At 43.1% G+C, this 19771-nt stretch overlaps 2 protein-coding genes and 10 non-coding genes across 12 annotated transcripts; 7 read left to right on the top strand and 5 right to left on the bottom strand.

Moving 5' to 3' along the window:
* The first annotated feature begins 1894 nt into the window (after positions 1-1894).
* Positions 1895-1968, top strand: trnat-ugu. The gene has a single exon. It is a non-coding gene; the product is annotated as a tRNA-Thr (tRNA).
* A 475-nt stretch (positions 1969-2443) lies between these two features.
* Positions 2444-2515, top strand: trnag-ucc. The gene has a single exon. It is a non-coding gene; the product is annotated as a tRNA-Gly (tRNA).
* A 636-nt stretch (positions 2516-3151) lies between these two features.
* Positions 3152-3223, bottom strand: trnag-ucc. Its single transcript has one exon. It is a non-coding gene; the product is annotated as a tRNA-Gly (tRNA).
* Positions 3224-3605: 382 nt separating this feature from the next.
* On the bottom strand, positions 3606-3677 carry trnaa-ugc. Its single transcript has one exon. It is a non-coding gene; the product is annotated as a tRNA-Ala (tRNA).
* A 1874-nt stretch (positions 3678-5551) lies between these two features.
* On the top strand, positions 5552-5633 carry trnas-uga. The gene has a single exon. It is a non-coding gene; the product is annotated as a tRNA-Ser (tRNA).
* A 151-nt stretch (positions 5634-5784) lies between these two features.
* Positions 5785-5856, top strand: trnag-ucc. Its single transcript has one exon. It is a non-coding gene; the product is annotated as a tRNA-Gly (tRNA).
* Positions 5857-7578: 1722 nt separating this feature from the next.
* Positions 7579-7660, top strand: trnas-uga. The gene has a single exon. It is a non-coding gene; the product is annotated as a tRNA-Ser (tRNA).
* A 291-nt stretch (positions 7661-7951) lies between these two features.
* Positions 7952-8023, top strand: trnag-ucc. Its single transcript has one exon. It is a non-coding gene; the product is annotated as a tRNA-Gly (tRNA).
* A 1193-nt stretch (positions 8024-9216) lies between these two features.
* On the top strand, positions 9217-9290 carry trnat-agu. Its single transcript has one exon. It is a non-coding gene; the product is annotated as a tRNA-Thr (tRNA).
* Positions 9291-10271: 981 nt separating this feature from the next.
* trnas-uga lies at positions 10272-10368 on the bottom strand. The gene has a single exon. It is a non-coding gene; the product is annotated as a tRNA-Ser (tRNA).
* Positions 10369-11553: 1185 nt separating this feature from the next.
* Positions 11554-15693, bottom strand: LOC119498753 (formin-like protein 5). The gene is made up of 6 exons (XM_037787802.1): positions 14683-15693; positions 14270-14482; positions 13837-14102; positions 13444-13706; positions 12771-13028; positions 11554-12259 (listed from the first exon to the last, which is right to left on the bottom strand). Exons 2-6 carry the CDS (start codon positions 14463-14465, stop codon positions 11554-11556), a joined length of 1689 nt encoding a protein of 562 aa, XP_037643730.1. The 5' UTR covers positions 14466-14482; positions 14683-15693.
* A 1126-nt stretch (positions 15694-16819) lies between these two features.
* On the bottom strand, positions 16820-18341 carry LOC119498752 (mediator of RNA polymerase II transcription subunit 15-like). The gene is made up of 3 exons (XM_037787801.1): positions 18120-18341; positions 16865-17855; positions 16820-16833 (listed from the first exon to the last, which is right to left on the bottom strand). Exons 1-3 carry the CDS (start codon positions 18339-18341, stop codon positions 16820-16822), a joined length of 1227 nt encoding a protein of 408 aa, XP_037643729.1.
* Between the last annotated feature and the right edge of the window lie 1430 nt (positions 18342-19771).

Here is a 19771-nt window from a genome sequence, read left to right as displayed (position 1 = left end):
TATCTAGCATGCTAAATATCTGGACCTGTCGGAGACTCCTGCCAGAAGCTACAGCCAATGAGAGCGCAAGACAATGGTTGAGGGGAAACCTGGGGTCAAAGTAGGAACTTACTGTGTGTTAAGACGACATCAATATCAAATGATTTTGAATGTCTTGTAGTGTGAACATAGCTATCCAAATACTTACTTGCCCAACAGAGTCACCCTTTTACTGCGACCATAATCCCTATTGGAGATGGCAGGGATTGAACCCAGGGCCTCATACATGCAAAGTATGTAAAATGTGCCACTCTGCCTGTCTGTTTGCAAGTCTGTCATATGCTGCAAATAACGCCCCGTTCATGTGAACGCGCTCATATCCAGACTGAGAAACCCTGGGTTGATTTACCGAGTTGATAACCAGTTTCGTAGGACCGCTTAGCGGGATCTCATTTGTTAGGGTTAGTGAAGCCAGATAACGAGAAGATACCGTATGTTGAATTTGGATTTGGCGTTAGCGAGGTAACTTCAGGGTTAACTCTGGGTTTTCGGTACTACGAAGCTGGATTACTTCTTACCGGGGTAGATCACCATGGTAATTTATGCTGAACGGCTAACCTGCTGATAATACACACATATGAAGAAGTTTAAGTCATATTTCAGGCTAAAAACAACACAACTGACAAAAATACAGGAAGGACAGCGGACTTTATGTTGTGGGTGTTTACCGTTTTGAATATGTTTTTATATTTTTTTTTTTACTTGCTCTTGAGTCCGTTTCACACAGTCAGAGAGGGGGGAAGCTGGTGAAAGGATGTTTAAATAGTCATAGACACAATGACCTATTTGCAGGGTAAAAAGATATGTTATCCATTCATCTTTTACACTCTGAAAAGCTATTTATATTTAGACGAGTATATCTGACTTTTGAGTGTTCCGTTAAATTAATAAATCTGTTCATTTAAGCATTCACACATCGGAAGGTTTTTTTTACATTTTAAGTTACTTTTAGTCTTGATTAAGTGTTTAACTTCTTCGTATTTGTCTAATATAGTTTGTTCTTCCTTTGTTAAATGTGCCACTCTGCCTGTCTGTCTGCTGTCAGTAGACTTGTCCATGTCTGTGATTTGTCATAAACTGCAAACACCTCCCCATTCATGTGAACGCGCTCATAGCCAGATGGAGAAACCCTGGGTTGACTTACCAAGTTGATAACCAGCTTCGTAGTACCGTTTAGGAAGATCTCGTTTGTTAGGTTAAGTGAAGCCAGATAACGAGAAGATACCCTGGGTATGTTGAATTTGCTTCGTAGTACAGGCCTCTGGTCAAAAGTTGAATGTTGTGATGAAGAAACAGAAAGCTCCTGTGTTGAAATCTTAGAAGATAACAAAAAACAGAGACGCTGTGGCTTAGTGGTTAAAGCGCCTGTCTCGTAAACAGTAGATCTTGGGAAAAGAGATTCAGGACATGATTTGACATTGTCCTGGAAAAACATTGTCTCATTTGTGTGGAAATGAAAGGAAACAATGAAAGAAAGAACGGAATGAACACCAACAAGAGGAGGTGGTGTAGTACTATAGTCTGGTGACCTGTCCAGGGTGTACCGCGCCTTCACATAATGTCAGCTGGGATCTCCTCCAGCCCCCACGCGACCCTGAATAGGATGAGCGGGTACAGATAATGGATGGATGGATGTTTATCTCTGCCAGCTCTATATCAAGGGTTTAGTCTAGGCAGGAAAACTACATAGTTAAGTTTAGATAAAGACTGTAGTTCTGGTTTGTTGATTGTTGGAGTGAAGAAACAGACAGAATGGAAGAAGCTATCAGTGAGTTTCTAAATGTTTTAAATCCAGTACTGTTTACATGTTTACTAGCTCGTTGTCTTCTTGCAACGGGGAGCTGCAGCAGTAGGAGGCGCTGTGGCTTAGTTGGTTAAAGTGCCTGTCTTGTAAACAGGAGATCCTGGGTTCAAATCCCAGCAGTGCCTTTTGGTTGCAGAGACTGTCTCTCTCTTTGGACTAAATGCATTTCATATGAACTACCCAATACAAGTTTGTTTTACCTCTGACCACAGTCAGCATCGCATGCAGGTGCATGCGATGCTGTACTGTGACATCACTGTTGGGTGTGGTTTCAGGTGAAACCACACCCAACAGTGATGTCACAGGGTCTCGGAGTACACCTGTACATCACTGCAGCATGGTGAGAAGTCAAAGGTGCCCTGTTTAGTTTTAGTTTTGTTTTTTAGCCTTGCCCACTCCTCGCTGTGAACTTCTCTCCCTTCCCTTTCCTAAAATCAAATAGTGAGTCAATCAAACCCAATTTTTGATACTGTGTTTGATACAATATCAACAATAAGTAAGTAGAGGTGACAGCCCCATTCATTTTTTTAAATACAGGGCTCATTTAAGTCTCAATGCCTAAAAAAATTTGGAAATTTGTGGTGAAACTCTTTTTGCGCAGTGATGGTGGTATAGTGGTGAGCATAGCTGCCTTCCAAGCAGTTGACCTGGGTTAGATTCCCAGCCATCACCGTTCTTTTTCTTCTTCTACTGACAGTATGCTTGGTATTGTTGTTAGAATGGGTTAGGGGTCAACCCTATCCCTGACTGTTATTTCATCTCAGGCAGACACAGAACGTACGTGCTAACTGGCCGTCGGCTGTAGTCTTTGCGGTTTGCTCAAGTGCAACTTGTCGGCTAAAGCATGGGGATTGAACCCTCATACATGCAAAACATACGCTCTACCACTGAGCTACATCCCCTTTGTTTTTTGACAAGTACACACTACTGCGTCCTGCTGGTAGGGAGAGTGATTTCATCTCAGGCAGGCACAGAACATACGTGCTAACTGGCCGTCACTGTTGTCTTGCGGTGTGTTCAAGTGCAACTTGTCGGCTAAAGCAAAGGTGACGTGAGGCGACACAACAGGCGGCCTTCGTTGCCGCTAGTTCTTTGATGTTGGCTTGGTGTGTCCCCAGCTTTACTGCTTACTTTCTAACAACAATACCCAGGTCAATGGCTTGGAAGGCAGCTATGCTCACCACTATACCATCATCATTGCATAGTGTCAGCTCTTGGATAGTTTGCCGATCTGTCCAGGGTGTACCCCGCCTTCACCCAATGTCAGCTGGGATCATTTACCATTTATCTGTTGAAGAAGAAAAGGACTGCAATGGCTGGGAATTGAACCCAGGTCAACTGCTTGGAAGGCAGCTATGCTCACCACTATACCACCATCCCTGCGCTAAAAAAAAGTCTTCACACCAAATTCGCCGATTTTTCTGGGCATTGAGACTGAAACGAGCCCTCATTTAAAAAATGCATGGGGCTGTCACCTCTACTTACTTATTTTCCATATTGTATCAAACACAGTATCCAAAATTGGGTTTGATTGATTGCCAATCTTAAGGATTTTAAGAGACAACAAACAAAATAATGTATCTACTCAATAAAAACTGCCAAGGAGTGCCTTTCGTTGTCGGCAGCATTCAATCCTACGCAGAGAGACTCAATGGATTTCTAGTCCAACAAGTTTTGCAGTATAGATATCGGATGACTTGTAATGTGAAGATAGCTATCCTGCCCAACAGAGTCACCCTTTTACTGTGAGCATAACACAAGTTGGAGATGCCAGGGATTGAACCTGGGGCCTCATACATGCAAAGCATGCACTCTGCCACTGAGCTACATCCCCTGTGCTTTCTAACAAGTACACACTACCGCAACCTGCTGGTAGGGAGAGTTATTTCATCTCAGGCAGGCACAGAGCGTACATACTAACTGGCCGTCGGCTGTAGTTTTTGCGGTGTGTTTGTAGGGGTTCTACTTTAGTAGGTTTTGGTAATTAGCAAATTAATTAATAAATAATAATAGAATTATTAATATTAATAAAGATTATCAATAAACATCAATAATAAACGGGGCACCACCCTGAAATCAGGGACCAATGACCAAAACGTTAATATAGTCTCATTAATATATGCTAAACTATCAATTTGGAACGTTGATTAATAATTAAATTAATAACTATAACCAAAATAGATAGTAAAGGTTGAAGGATATCGGAGTTCTTGACATAGCAGAGGTTGGCAGTATTCACTCTTGTGCAACATTAAAGAGACCAGCATGTATATTCCACAAACATTTATTTACAAGATAATAAAGGTTCAAAACACAATATTAATCTAACTAGATAACTAAACTAAACAAACCAAACACAGTGTGTAAGCATGTGTGTGTGTGTGTGTGTGTGTGTGTGTGTGTGTGTAAGAGAGAGAGAGGGAGAGAGAGGGGGGGGGGAGACAAGATGGGTTCTTGTCTCAAAATGTCTGTATGGCCTACAAACAAAATGGCGGGCACTGTAAAACTACAAAGATGGCTGAATCAAAGATGGCGGAATCAAAGATGGCCATCAGCATGTCACCACATGACCTCTTTGTTCTTCTGAGAAGAAGGACAGAGCGGGGGGTGATGTGGGGTTAAGATTATCTGAAGCTGTATGTTTATGTTTAACTAATTCACAGGTTATGTATGTGATCTTAATGTGTGTTAGATATGCAGTGGGTTAGAAAAGATGGTTAGTTGCATGCAAGACCTTGTCTATGTGAAGCATAAACTAAACACATCAGATGTGGCGAAGCCAGTTACCCAAAAATCAAATACAGATAAATCAACACAGTCAAACTCAATGAATAACATTAAACCAAATCAATACAAGTACTTTCTAGAAATCAAAGTTTAACTGTCTTGCTCAGCCGTGTGCGATTGCTAATGCTAAGGCCCAGTACGTTACCAATGGAAAAACGGGGTTTGTAATTCCATGTGTTGAAGTTGTGGTTCCAAGTCAAAGATGTCGTCTTTGCTGTTAGTTTGGTGCTAACTTCTTCGCTTGATAGCTTGAAGTTAGCTGGTGAAAAGGGCAGAGCACTCGCGTCGTCTGCCGTTTGGTTCCTTGTGGCTATGTCTGTTTCCTAACAGGACATAGAATCAGAGAGCAGAGCTGCTTCCGGTCTGGAGCACAGCAGCTGACCTCGTAGGTCAGCTTGGATGAGAAGGTGAAGCAGAAAGAGTCGAAAGAGAGGGAACAAAGGACATTCCTCTGGTTTTGTTCTGTGTGAATTTCACACCTCTGCCTGAAATGTTACTGTAGCCAATGAGGAGCTGAGCTGAGTCCTGTGGTCAAGGAGAGCATACCTCCAGGATTCTGGGAGACAGTTCACTGTGGCCTTCGTTGCTGCTAGTTCTTTGATGTTGGCTTGATGTGTTCCAAGCAAAAACGGAAACCGGAAGACCGAGGACGGCGGATATACAAATCACATATTGTCATGCGGCGGAAAGGGGAGCGGAATATCAGGTTGAAATTTGTGCAGTGCGAACTAGCTATAAGGAGAACTGAAAAGATCAAGCAATGATAGCGCAAGGCAAAGAATGCACCAACTATCACAAAGGCAAGTAAACCAAGTGGACGTTTAACTGAACAAGTACGTTACATTGATATGCGCTGTTCTTCTCAGCAATTGGGAAAGTTCCGAACATTTTTGGAAATTGGTATTAACTATCGTTTTACAGGTTGTCGTGGCCGAGTGGTTAAGGCGATGGACTTGAAAACCATTGGGGTCTCCCCGCGCAGGTTCGAATCCTGCCGACAACGAAAGACACTTTTCGGTAGCGGGAGCCCACCAATGATACGTGGATACTAGGTGCAACTTAGAAAAAAAACATAATTTTTTAAATGCAGGGCTCGCTTCAGTCTCAATGCCCAGAAAAATCGACGAATTTGGTGTGAAGACTTTTTTTGCACAGTGATGGTGGTATAGTGGTAAGCATAGCTGCCTTCCAAGCAGTTGACCTGGGTTAGATTCCCAGCCATCGCAGTCCTTTTCTTCTTCTACTGACAAATGGATAAATGGTAAAGGATCCCAGCTGACATTGGGTGAAGGCGGGGTACACCCTGGACAGATCGGCAAACTATCAAAGAGCTGACACTAGAGACAGACAACCATTCACACTCACATACACACCTACGGGCTCATTCCATATCTCTGTATATTCCCTGTATACACTGGAAGAGCGACACCTGTCCGTTGACGTGCCACAATTGGGGATGAAGCAGTCCTTGTTTGTTAGTGGACAGTATCAAATCTCAGCAGTGCTTGGTTGTTGCAGAAATTAGCTCTTAAATTAAGTCTGTCATGTTTATCTCTGCCAACTCAATATCAAGGGTTTAGTTTAGGCAGGAAATCTTAGTAGTTAAGTTTAGAGAAAGACTGGTTCTGGTTAAAGTTGACTGTTGTGATGAGGAAACAGACAGCTCAGAATGAACCAGCCATCACAAAGGCAAGAAAACCAAGTGGACGTTTAACTGAACAAGTACGTTACATTGATATGCCCTGTTCTTCTCAGCAATTGGGAAAGTTCAGAACATTTTTGGAAATTGGTATTTCCGGCTGTTTTACAGGTTGTCGTGGCCGAGTAGTTAAGGCGATGGATTCGAAATCCATTGGGGTCCCCCCGCGCAGGTTCAACAACTTAAAAAAAAAACTTCAGTATCAAAGCAAACAAAGTGATTCTTTGACAGTAATTGTTGATTGAGTAGACACTTGAAGAAAAATGGGAAGCATTTTGGAAACAATGGAAGAAAGAACGGAATGAACACCAACAAGAGGACGTGCGGTAGTACTATAGTCTGGAAGTTATGGTTTGAGAGGGAAGGGGGATCCTGCTCCTGTGTATTTGCTGCGGAGCAGAAGGTCATGGCTTCAATTCCCACATGAGGCAAGGATGGAGAAATGTGTCAAGGTAATGGATAAATGGTAAAGGAAGGCGGGGTACACCCTGGACAGATCGGCAGACTATCACAGGGCTGACACTAGAGACAGACAACCATTCACACTCACATTCACACCTACGGGCTCATTCCATATCTCTGTATATTCCCTGTATACACTGGAACAGCACCACCCGTCCATTGACGTGCCAAAAACAGGGATGAAGCAGTCCTCGTTAGTATAGTGGACAGTATCTCCACTTTTCACGCGGAAGACCGCGGTTCGATTCCCCGACTGGGAGGTTAGAGTCTTCTACCACCTGCTTATTATTCACCAAGAAAGACAAAAGTTGTAAATCAACAGCAGCTGTTACTTCACAGCAGAATGGAGAATTCACAATTAGTCCATGAAATGTGATATTCATACCATATGTTAATTTCCGGGAGGCTACAGAGAAGGACTTTCCTTTGGCATTGTGGAAGTTCTGGCAAACTGTTAGACGACTCAGGAAGGGAGAGCAGGGTTTGGCTCAGGCTGCGTTCAGCAGGGGAGGAGAACTGCTGACACTGACTGAGGATATTGTCATGCGGCGGAAAGGGGAGCAGAACATCAGGTAGAAATTTGTACGGTGCGAACTAGCTATAAGGAGAACTGAAAAGATCAAGCACTGTTAGCGCAAGGCAAAGAATGCACCAACTATCACATAGGCAAGAAAACCAAGTGGACGTTTAACTGAACAAGTACTTTACATTGATATGCGCTGTTCTTCTCAGCAATTTGGAAAGTTCAGAACATTTTTGGAAATTGGTATTTACGGTTGTTTTGCAAGTTGTCGTGTCCGAGTGGTTAAGGCGATGGACTTGAAATCCATTGGGGTCTCCCCGCGTAGGTTTGAATCCTGCCGACAACAAAAGACACTTTTCGGTAGCGGGAGCCCACCAATGATACGTGGATACTAGGTGCAACTTAGAAAAAACATCAGAATCAAACAAAGTGGTTCTTTGACAGTAATTGTTGATTAAGTAGACTAGATTGTGTGTAGGCCTTCAATCAAACCCAATTTTTGATACTGTGTTTGATACAATATGGAAAATAAGTAAGTAGAGGTGACAGTCCCATGCATTTTTTAAATGCAGGGCCCGCTTCAGTCTCAATGCCCAGAAAAATCGGCGAATTTGGTGTGAAGACTTTTTTTAGCACAGGGATGGTGGTATAGTGGTGAGCATAGCTGCCTTCCAAGCAGTTGACCTGGGTTCAATTCCCAGCCATCGCAGTCCTTTTCTTCTTCTACTGACAAACGAATAAATGGTAAATGATCCCAGCTGACATTGGGTGAAGGCGGGGTACACCCTGGACAGATCGGCAAACTATCCAAGAGCTGACACTAGAGACAGACAACCATTCACACTCACATACACACCTACGGGCTCATTCCATATCTCTGTATATTCCCTGTATACACTGGAAGAGCGACACCTGTCCGTTGACGTTCCACAATTATGGATGAAGCAGTCCTCATTAGTTAGTGGACAGTATCAAATCTCAGCAGTGCCTGGTTGTTGCAGAAATGAGCTCTTAAATTAAGTCTGTCATGTTTATCTCTGCCACCTCTATATCAAGGGTTTAGTTTAGGCTGGAAAACTTAGTAGTTGGTTATCAACTCGGTAAGTCAACCCAGGGTTTTCCAATATCGTTATGAGCGCGTTCACATGAACGAGGAGGTGTTTGCAGCATCTGACCAGCGGCACATTTAACAAAGAGCAAACTATATTAGACAAATACAAAGAAATTAAACACTTAATCAGGCTAAAAGTAGCACAGTTGAAGCTGCCAATTGCAGGAAGGATAGCTGGTAAAAGAAAAAACTCTGGATGTGTGAATGCGTAAATTAACAGATTTATTAATTTAACGGAATACTCAAAAGTAAAGTGTACTTGTCTAAATATAAATAGCGTTTACGAGAATAATAGATGAATGGAATCCACTTCTTTTTACCCAACAAGAATTTAATAGCGTCTACGAGTATTAAAAATCCTTTCAGCTGCTTCCCCCCTCTCCGGCGGTGTGAAACGGACTCAAGAGCAAGTAAAAAAATAAATATATATCATATAATTCAAAGTGGTAAACACCCACAGCATAAAGTCTGCTGTTCTTCCTGTATTTTTCAGTTTAAACTGTGTTGTTTTTAGTCTGGATTATGACTTAAATTTCTTCATATGTGTGTAATATTATCATACAATCACCGCACTGAGCTCTGATTGGTCAGTAGGAGGTGCTTTCATAGGAGTTGATCTCTGATCTGGAACATAACCTGCTCCAGAGCAGGTTAGCCGTTCAGCATAAGTTACCATGGTGATCTACCCCGATAAGAAGTAAGCCAGCTTCGTAGTACGGAAAACCCAGAGTTAACCCTGAAGTTACCTCGATAACCGCAAATCCTGCTTCTTAGTACAGGCCTCTGGAGGAGGTGCTGTGTCTTAGTTGGTTAAAGTGCCTGTCTAGTAAACAGGAGATCCTGGGTTCAAATCCCAGCAGTGCCTGGTTGTTGCAGAAATGAGCTCTTAAATGAAGTCTGTCATGTTTATCTCTGCCACCTCAATATCAAGGGGTTTAGTTTAGGCTGGAAAACTCAGTAGTTAAGTTTAGAGAAAGACTGGTTCCGGTTAAAAGTTGACTGTTGTGATGAGGAAACAGACAACTCCTGTGTTGAACTCTTTTTTACATTTTGGATATGAATGCAGCTTTGATGTGAGAGAAGAAGACAGCAAGAAACAGTGGCGCTGTGGCTTAGTTGTAGAGCGCTGGAAAAATTCTGGAAAATTGTCTCATTTGTTTGGAAATGAAAGGTAACAATGGAAGAAACAATGGAAAGTACACTATCATAGATAACAGCGATGGTGGTATAGTGCTGAGCATAGCTGCCTTCCAGGCAGTTGACCTGGGTTCGAATCCCAGCCATTGCAGTCCTTTTCTTCTTCTATTGGGTTAGGGTTGGGGTAAGGGTTTAACCCTAAACCTAACCCTTATTTCATCTCAGGCAGGCACAGAACGTACGTGCTAACTGGCCGTCGTCTGTAGTCTTTGCGGTGTGTTCAAGTGCAACTTGTCTGCCAAAGCATGATGACGTGAGACGAAGAAACAATGTCAAATGTCAACTTATTGGAAGGCAGCTATGCTCACCACTATACCACCATCGCTGCAGAAAAAGGTTTTTACCCCATATTTGCAAATTGAGCCTGAAACGAGTCCTGCATTCAAAAAATGCATGGGGATGTCACCTCTACGTACTTATTTTCAATATCGTATCAAACACAGTATCAAAAATTGGGTTTGATTGAAGGCCAATCTTAAGGATTTTAAGAGACAACACACAAATTCAAGTGTCTACTCAATCAACAATTACTGTCAAAGAATCACTTTGTTTGCTATGATACTGATGTTTCTTTCTAAGTTGCACCTGAAATTTCTCCCCAGGGAAGCCTACACAAGTATCATTGGTGGGCTCCCGCTGCCAAAAAAGGACCTTTCGTTGTCGGCAGGATTCGAACCTGCGCGGGGATACCCCAATGGATTTCAAGTCCATCGCCTTAACCACTCGGCCAAAAATGGGGCAAAAGGGACTGCTAGGGTGGGGCAAAGGGAAAAGGGGAGGGGGGAGGGGGGGAGGGGGGAAGAGGGGGAAAAGGGAGAAAAAGAAAGAAAGAATTTACCAATAAAACTGTTATATTTCAATACAGTAGTCTTCTTTCACTCAAGTTATTTACTTTTCTGAGAGAAATAACACATTGACAGGTAAACTGATGCTTTTCAGATTTTTATTAATATCTTTTTTATTGTTTGTTTACAGTTTGTTATATATTGGACTTATATAATATAATAATAATATATACTTTAATATATACATAAATTATATAATAATACATATATATATTATATACATAATATTATGATTTTATATACATATAAACAAAAAAAAACTAAAACAAAAAACACAAAGCATTCGAATACTGATTTGGAGGTCAAATACCATGGCAAAAGTCGAAGCATTCGGGTCAGCCCTGAACAACAGTATCATTGACAGCAAGCAAATTAGGAGTAGGGGCTGGTGGAGGGGGACTCTGCCAGGATGATGATGAGGCAGGAGTAGGGGCTGGTGGAGGGGGACACTGCCAGGATGATGATGCAGGAGTAGAGGCTGGTGGAGGGGGACTCTGCCAGTACCATGAGGCAGGAGTAGGGGCTGGTGGAGGGGGACTCTGCCAGGATGATGATGAGGCAGGAGTAGGGGCTGGTGGAGGGGGACACTGCCAGGATGATGATGCAGGAGTAGAGGCTGGTGGAGGGGGACTCTGCCAGTACCATGAGGCAGGAGTAGGGGCTGGTGGAGGGGGACTCTGCCAGGATGATGATGAGGCAGGAGTAGGGGCTGGTGGAGGGGGACACTGCCAGGATGATGATGCAGGAGTAGAGGCTGGTGGAGGGGGACTCTGCCAGTACAATGATGAGGCAGGAGTGGGGGCTGGTGCCAGATGACCCTGGTCATATGAGGAGGAGGCAGGTGATGGGGCAGGCGGCAGAGGACCCTGGTCATATGAGGAGGAGGCAGGTGATGGTGATGGGGCAGGCGGCAGAGGACCCTGGTCATATGAGGAGGAGGCAGGTGATGGTGATGGGGCAGGCGGCAGAGGACCCTGGTCATATGAGGAGGAGGCAGGTGATGGTGATGGGGCAGGCGGCAGAGGACCCTGGTCATATGAGGAGGAGGCAGGTGATGGTGATGGGGCAGGCGGCAGAGGACCCTGGTCATATGAGGAGGAGGCAGGTGATGATTGATGGGGCAGGCGGCAGAGGACCCTGGTCATATGAGGAGGAGGCAGGTGATGGTGATGGGGCAGGCGGCAGAGGACCCTGCTCATATGAGGAGGAGGCAGGTGATGATGATGGGGCAGGCGGCAGAGGACCCTGCTCATATGAGGAGGAGGCAGGTGATGGTGATGGGGCAGGCGGCAGAGGACCCTGGTCATATGAGGAGGAGGCAGGTGATGGTGATGGGGCAGGCGGCAGAGGACCCTGCTCATATGAGGAGGAGGCAGGTGATGGTGATGGTGATGGGGCTGGCGGCAGAGGACCCTGCTTATATGAGGAGGAGGCAGGTGATGGTGATGGTGATGGGGCTGGCGGCAGAGGACCCTGGTCATATGAGGAGGAGGCAGGTGATGGTGATGGGGCAGGCGGCAGAGGACCCTGCTCATATGAGGAGGAGGAGGCAGAAGAACCAGGCAACAACCTAGGAGGACAGCCAGTTTTGACGCTTTGGCGCCGGCGTATCACTGCCTGGCCCTCCTTATTCTCTGGCTCCTGGAACTCCATCACCAAATGTCCATGTTCCCCAGGTGCAGACGGGAGTTCTCTTGCTTTTGGCAAGGACTCCCTAGCTGCAGAGACCTGGGGAAGCTGTACCTCCTTCAAAAGTGAGTCCCGGTCAGCCCTTTTCTGTCTTTGATGCAACCTGAAAAAATACAATATAAAATGTTTACTGTTTCAGACAAATGGTAAAGGTTTTACATTTCAGACAATCACAATTGCAAAGGTTTTAGCTAAATCAAAGTCCTTCTGTTTCATAATAATGTTAAGATATATTTATCTTTCTCAAATGCAGCGTTTCTTTTGTGTTGGAGTGTGATAAAAAAAAGTAAATAACTTTGACCTACTGAAAAAAAAAATATGTATTAACAAAACTGGAAACCATAACCAGCAAAAGTATAAATGAAAAGAAACCAAATCAGTGAAAACTGCTGATCAACAAAACTAGGATTGAATAAGAAAACCAAAGAGAAACCTTACCCTTGTCAGAAAAACTAGATAACCAAATGTATCAAGAGAAACCAAACGCATGTCAAAACCAAAGAATATGTTTACCCAAAAAAAAAAAATATATATATATATATATATATATATATATATAACACAGCTAATTGCAACTGTCAAAATGAATGTAGGAAGCCAAAAACATAGCTCACCAAGAAGACACTGTTGTGTTGTTAATGGTTACCAGAACCAAGTTGGTCTGGTCCTGGATAACCCGGCTGTCTTCCAGCAGTTGTTTTATATGGCAGTATGTTTGCACAATCGACTGTGGAATTGGCAGTGTTTTCCCTTTGCAGTCTTTTGGCCTATTTCTGGCTTGCTGGTACTCCTTCAAAAGCTTGATGTTAACACATTCAGAGACTCTGTTCATATCAGGCCTCTGTGCCGCCTGGCCATGGGTCATAAATAGTCTGTGAAGGAAAAAAGACAATGTCATCAATATTATACAACAGATACAGTGTAACCCCAAATCATAATTACTATTCTGAATTTGTTACTAAAGAGTCTAAAATGTGGTGAGGACATATAGAAAATGACTCTGCTTGTGTTTTATTGCTAAACTGTAACATGTAATTAATGATAATTATGATACAAATGAATTACATAATGTGCACCCATTTTTCCACAACACACAGTTTCACTGGAATTGCATTGCTGGGCAACAGCTTAGGTCCATGTTTACTTCCTGTCAGCTGATATCATTCACTTACAATGCAACCAAAGAAACTACATTTTATAGTTCTCTTGACTGCAACAGGAAATAAATTGGGACACATTTGGAATGTTTATGTTTAAAACTGTAATATTGTCTATAGGTCATTTCACCTTTCAGCTGCTTGTTGACCAGGTGCAGAGCCACTACGTTTTCTGGAAGCTCTCCACGGCCCTGTCAAGGTCTTCTTCTTGCATTTGAGAGTGTATTTGGAGGGCGATTTATCCATGGCATCCAGGCTGGAATACAGGCGCACAATCTCAGCTACCTCTGCAGTTGACAGCGCAGTTATTGTGCGGTTGAGGTTGACCAGGTACTCCGCCAAGTTATCAACCGCCTCCCAACCAGGAACACCTCTCACATCACATTGGCTATCCTGGAAAATTAAGACAACAATTGACAATAAGTCATCAAGACTATTACCAATGAAACACCTCATTCACGCATTTGCAAATCAAAAAGGTTTCCTGTAGGATTTCAATGAGATGAAATAATGGTCAGATTACCTGGGATGATGTGTTGGGTGAGTTGTCATGGGGAAGAGGACGGTGAGGAGGTGAATTGTCCACCTCATCTTCACACCGGGGGGCTTCAGGTGGGCTCTCATTGAGAATCTCAGCTGCATCACTTATTGTGATATCAAGACACTCCTCCTCCTGAACTTGTACCTGGAGGTCTGGCAAAATGAGGCCAAGTTCACCGTGCCGTTGTGGACCCAGCAGGTCCCCTCTGTCAGACTGAGCCAGCAAATATTCCACAGCAACACGCTCATCTGCCATAAAGAACAGTTATAAAAAAACAAAAAAACATTTTGAATTAAAAAAAATAGACAAGTTTGCACTGGAATGGATGAGAAAAGACAAAGAAAAGTTAATTTGTTGAATGTGTAACACTAAAGGTGTGGTCACACGGAGAATGGTGTCTCCTGGAACATCTTACCAGTGGGTCTTCCAGGGGGAGTGAATTCTGGCAGGAGTGCACAACCAAGGACTCTGTTGCTGAGGGCATTTAGGTTTGACATCAGGCGGACGTCGTAGATCTTGGTATTGGATGCACCACTCACATCCACAGCTGCATGGGCTCGGTTCATGTTCCATCTGGAACCACCCTCAAGCATGTACATTTGAGTGTGCATCGCGTTACATCTCCAGCCTTGGAAAAAAAAACAAAATAATGTTTGAGATTATTAAAATATTAGTTGATTTTATAAAGCAATGATGCACATTTCCCTATGTGTGCAATCTTCTCTGAGAAACTTGAGATTTAAGAGAATTATCTTTTTATGAGTATAATTCAATAGCAGACAAGTAAAGAATAGGAATCATGTCAAAGATATAGAATTTCTACCTTACCTGGGATAAAGGTGCACTGGTGGCGATGAAAGCTCTCCACAGAAGAGGACCCTCTGGCACATCTCAAGACATCCAGAACCTTGTCTCCCTTTTATAACCCTGAGCCACGTTTCGTGTAGAGTTCAACACCGGGTGGATCTTGGATGCATGGCAAATGTTTCTGTTGCACTGCCCACACATTTGCCATGCTCTCAGGGTTAATCAGGCGTAAACCTGAGGAGTCTGTCAGCTCCCACATGGACTTCAGCAATCCGTCAATCAGACCACGGATTTCCTCAACCCCACGAGTTCTCCTTCTGCAATGCCTGGCCAGTTCACTGGAGCTGATGTTGGCCAGAACTTGCACTTCTGTGGGAGCATGACCAGTATGCTTTTTTTTCAGTTCTGACCTTTTGGCTTCTTTGAGGCGGCCGATGTCATCCTGGTCCCACTCAAAAATGCAATTGGACAATTTCGAGCAGAAAATGCCATACAGAGGGTGGTGCTCTGTCGTGAGACCACAGGTGAATCGCCTCATGAAGTGAAAGATATCCAGTCTCACCTGGGTCTTCCACGGTCGAAACCAAATAAGAACTGGGGGTGCACCTGTTACAATTCAATGATAAGTCATAATCATATTGTTATAATTCAATTTTCACCATTACTGAGAGCTTATAAACAGATGTTGATACTGGTCAACAGAAATGCAGAACAAAGTCTCTGGGCTGGCATTTGTAGTGAGTGACTGATGAGGGAAATGAGAACAGGTGAGCAGGTGAATTAGGGAGTCTAGTGAAAGATTATGAGGGCATCTGGTGTACAGGTAGGGAATCGCAATTAATAGTTTTCAGGAAGTTGGAATGTCATCTAAGTCTCCAAGGTATGAAAAAAAAACTATAGACCTATAGAATCCCTCATTGCAACAACATGAATTTTGTTTCACTAGGACATCAGATAAGATAAAATAAAACCTAGCAGTTGCAATACATATTGGGAAGAGTACATATATAAAGAGTGCAATACATTAACTGCCTGTCTGTAACTGCTATATGTTGTATGTCTGAAACATTGTTTAATGTCTTGCTGCCTGTCTTGGCCAGGACAACCCTTGCAAAGGAGATTTTTAATCTCAATGAGGCTTTTCCTGGTTAAATACATTTTAAATAAAAAAATGATTAAAAGTACATTAAGATAGATGTGTGAAATACATGAAATGTCATGTCTCTCTTTCTTTGATTACTGTGGAAATTCTGACTAAACATTTCATTGTATAATTTAAATATCAATATTGTTAGTCTGTCTGTATGTGTATATATGTATGTATGTTTATATGTAAAATTCAATACAAATATTGTTTTAAAAAGAAAAAGTACATTAAGTTAAACATGTTTGTAAAAGTTAACTTTTGTGTCTGTAACAAATAATACTTTACTAAGTAAACATTCTGAAGGTCACACACCTGTCTCGCTGCAGCAATCCCTGTCAACATAAAGGACCTCTGGCTCTGGCTCCCCAGCATCCTTGTAGCGCTTGACGATGCCTTGACATAATTCATCAAGGCCAGAACCCTCACCAGTGGTCAGCACGCAGTTTAGAACCTGGCCAATTTCATTGCTGACGTTGGTCATCCATGTAGCTGTGTCTGCAATATCACCAGCCAGTTTCTTTGTGATCTATAACAAAAATAAACAATATAATCAAGTATAATCAAGGACCATCAATGAAAACAAGATTTTGTAAAAGGTTTTAAAAAAAATTTCTTGTACCTTTTTTGTGGAGTCCAGCTTTAAAACCCTGCCATATGTTGAGGTGATCACACCCTTCATCTCATCCAGATGACCCAGGATCTCGTTAGCATGGACCGTCTCAAACCACTGTGCGAGAGGTAGGGGACGAAAGGGAGGTGGCTGCAGATAGACTGCTGCTTCGTCACAATGAGTTATTGCACTCCTCCTTTGGTGTAGCTCACAGTCGGACAGGTAGTGAATAGTGCGTCTTGCCCACTCCTCGCTGTGAACTTCCTCCAGTGCTTGCTGCATATAACTGGAGCTGTTCCCTGCAGTTCTCGGTTTCAGCATGGTGACACACTTCCTGTCCAGAGCCAGCTGTGTGGTGAGAACAGCAGGGAACCTGTTTCTGTGGGCAGGATCCAATTGACTTAACATCTCAGTACTCCATGGACAGACGGGGATCATGCACTTACTGCACCGAGGATATTCTCCGCCGACCAAGTAGTACCTGGAGTCAAGGTCAATGACCTCCCGTACCTTTGTGTAAATGCCGGAGTGGTGCATCTTAGTATTGCACTGATGGCACTTAAGTGGAATACCCCACATCCGCATCGGTGCCCACAGAAACATCCGCTGCCTGAAGTATGTCATTGGATCAGGTAGTGTTGTTGCTGGTTTTGGTGGATTGGGTGGATGGAACCAGTTTTGTGATAACTGTTGTTTCAGCTGTCCTGCGGGGTCATAAAGGCACTGGGCAATCCACTCCCGGTCGGCTGGTTGGATTACCCGCATGAACTGTTTGGGGAGAAAACTCACCCAATTGACCTCCGGTGGCCTCAGGATGATCACATGTGGAGATGTGGGAGGAGGAGGAGGAGGAGGTTGTTGTGGTGGTGGAAATGGCGGTTGTTGTCGTGATGGTGGTGGAGGTTGTTGTGGTGGTGGTGGGCATGGTAGTTGAGGTTGTTTTGATAATTTATGATGGTGTTCCTCAATATGGTGGAGCAGCCCAACTGCACCACTTACCTTTCTTCCACACTGCTCACAACATTCGTCTGTGTGGAAGTCAGATAGGTGTTCAGAGAACTTGTCACCACTAATGTCAATGCTACAAAGAGCACACTTAATCTGTGCTGCAGTCTGTCTACTTGCACTCAAGCTGCTCTGTGTTGCGGGAGCAGCTGACCTGCTCTGCGTTGCGGAAGTAGCTGACCTGCTCCAACTGCTCTGCGTTGCGAAGGCAGCTGAACTGCTCTGCGTTGCGCGGGCAGCTGACCTGCTCCAACTGCTCTGCATTGTGGGGGCATCTGAACTGCTCTGCGTTGCGGAGGCAGCTGAACTGCTCTGCGTTGCGGAGGCAGCTGAACTGCTCTGCGTTGCGGGGGCTGTCTGTGGCCTCCCTGCAATTGAGCCGCTCTCTCCCTCTGTTTGCTGGCTCCCTGAGGAACCTGCCTGCTCAGCTGACTGTGGAAAAAGATTAAAAAAAAAAAGAAAGAAAAATTATTCCCTACATCTGACAATAACTTTTTAACTTCATTGGTAAAAATTGTGAAGCAATCCAAGCACAACTAATGGGGAAATAATGCATTTTTCTGTTCAGATATTTAAAATTGCTTATTGGAGAAACTATGTACTTACTATATGTAATACAAAATAGTTTATGGCAACCGCCACCAGAGCAGGTTTAATTTAACTAAATTATAAAAATTAAATATATTTATCACTTACCTTATGATAGCCACATTGGCAAAGGATTTTTTTCCCAAAGATGGTGTATTCCCGAGGTCTTTGGTTGAAGACGGGAGTCAGTGGACAGGTGTCGATGCGCTTCATTACAGCCTTCCATTTCCTGGCCCCCGGTTTCTTGCCAGTAGTAAATTTGTATTTCCCCTGGGCATACTGGTGCAGGATAGATGCCCAGTAACTGTCAGGTTTACCTGTCTTTGTCATTTCTGCAAATATCAGGGTAAATGTCAGACAAAACATCAAACATCTGGATAAATGTACTATTGTTATATGTAATACAAGGAATTTGACACTGTTTTTGTTGCTCTTAATGTACTACTTACACAGAAATAGACAGAGTTACAAAAGTAAACACAAAGATTTAGCTATTATGTATATACTGTGTATATATATATATATATAAACACACAACATACGATGTCTATAAGTTAGGCTGCTTCTGTACATTGTAAACAATAATGCAGTAATGTTAGATAAGTAGTGCACAATTGTACAGAGTTCAAATAAACGGGAATAATTATTGACTGATTAATGCAACAGGTTGCTTTATATGCATAGCTCAGGTGGATATGTACAGTACATTCATGCATACATGTCAATATACAGTATATAAAGAACAGTGGTTTAGCTGTACTGTATATACTGTCATGTCATTTCTGTATAACAGATCGTTGCTATGGGTGCAGTTCTGATGTCGGAGTCTGGCGGGCCGCTTTGGTGTCAGAATATTGATTTGGTCAGTCAGTAGCCGTGTAATAAGCGGGATATTGTACAGCTAGCAGGTCATTGTTGTGAAAGAAACCCCTTCAGGGCGATGCCGCACCCCGACGCGAACTCACTGTACATGATCCAGCTTACTGACTAGCTAGTAGCTGTTTTACAACAGAACAGCGACTACAACAAACGCCATTCTCATGAATCTTGTCAGTTGGCGGAGTTACCATTAGTTACCATTAGCATTACAGTAAAAAAAAATTATTGCAAAATAGCACTATAAACTCACAATTAACATGCACAACCTTAACCATATACACAGACACTTGTTGCCGAATTTGTGTCCAGAAAACAATCTGTGTGTACACAGCAACTATCGTTTCTATGTGAGTTATTAACAGTTACCATAACATGATTCGACGTAGCTGCTTCCAGAGTTGTTTTTCTTTACAGTTAGTCTTGTGGCGCCATCTTCCCCGCTATTAATATGAGCTAAGGTAATATAAAGTTAATTCATGAAAAAAACTACGGAAGCAGCTTCGTCGACAACTTTAATCAAGCACGGCTAGCAAATAAAGAGTAATCCGAAAATAATAACTTGACATGTAATAATTGTCTAGTAAAGCTCATACTGTATAACAGTGGGGGGAATGGCGACAGCGCCGTCTGACAAGACTAGGTAGATATAAAGAAAACAACTATGGAAGCAGGTATGTTGACAACTTTAATCAAGCACGGCTAGCAAATAAAGAGTATTTATAAAAACAAAATAAAGAGTAATTGGAAAATTAATTACCGTTCTGCTGCTGCTTCTTCTTCGTTCGCCGCTGTCAGAGATGAAGAAGGGGGCGTATCCATTGTCGCCGCTGCTGTCCTTGTCACTTGACATGCCGCTGCTGTCCTATTGGCTGTTGGTTCCT

This window comes from Sebastes umbrosus, chromosome 12 (genome assembly GCF_015220745.1).
Source record: "Sebastes umbrosus isolate fSebUmb1 chromosome 12, fSebUmb1.pri, whole genome shotgun sequence".
NCBI lineage: Eukaryota > Metazoa > Chordata > Actinopteri > Perciformes > Sebastidae > Sebastes > Sebastes umbrosus.
This window is presented reverse-complemented; position numbering and strand designations above follow the sequence as displayed.

Coding starts and splice junctions, on each gene's coding strand:
- LOC119498753 (XM_037787802.1), bottom strand. CDS start 14,465: ATGCACACTCAAATGTACATGCTTGAGGGTGGTTCCAGATGGAACATG. Junction 14,103..14,269: donor TCCCCCTGGAAGACCCACTG/GTAAGATGTTCC, acceptor TCTTTATGGCAG/ATGAGCGTGTTGCTGTGGAA. Junction 13,707..13,836: donor CACCCAACACATCATCCCAG/GTAATCTGACCA, acceptor TTAATTTTCCAG/GATAGCCAATGTGATGTGAG.
- LOC119498752 (XM_037787801.1), bottom strand. CDS start 18,341: ATGACAAAGACAGGTAAACCTGACAGTTACTGGGCATCTATCCTGCAC. Junction 17,856..18,119: donor GCCAATGTGGCTATCATAAG/GTAAGTGATAAA, acceptor CTTTTTCCACAG/TCAGCTGAGCAGGCAGGTTC.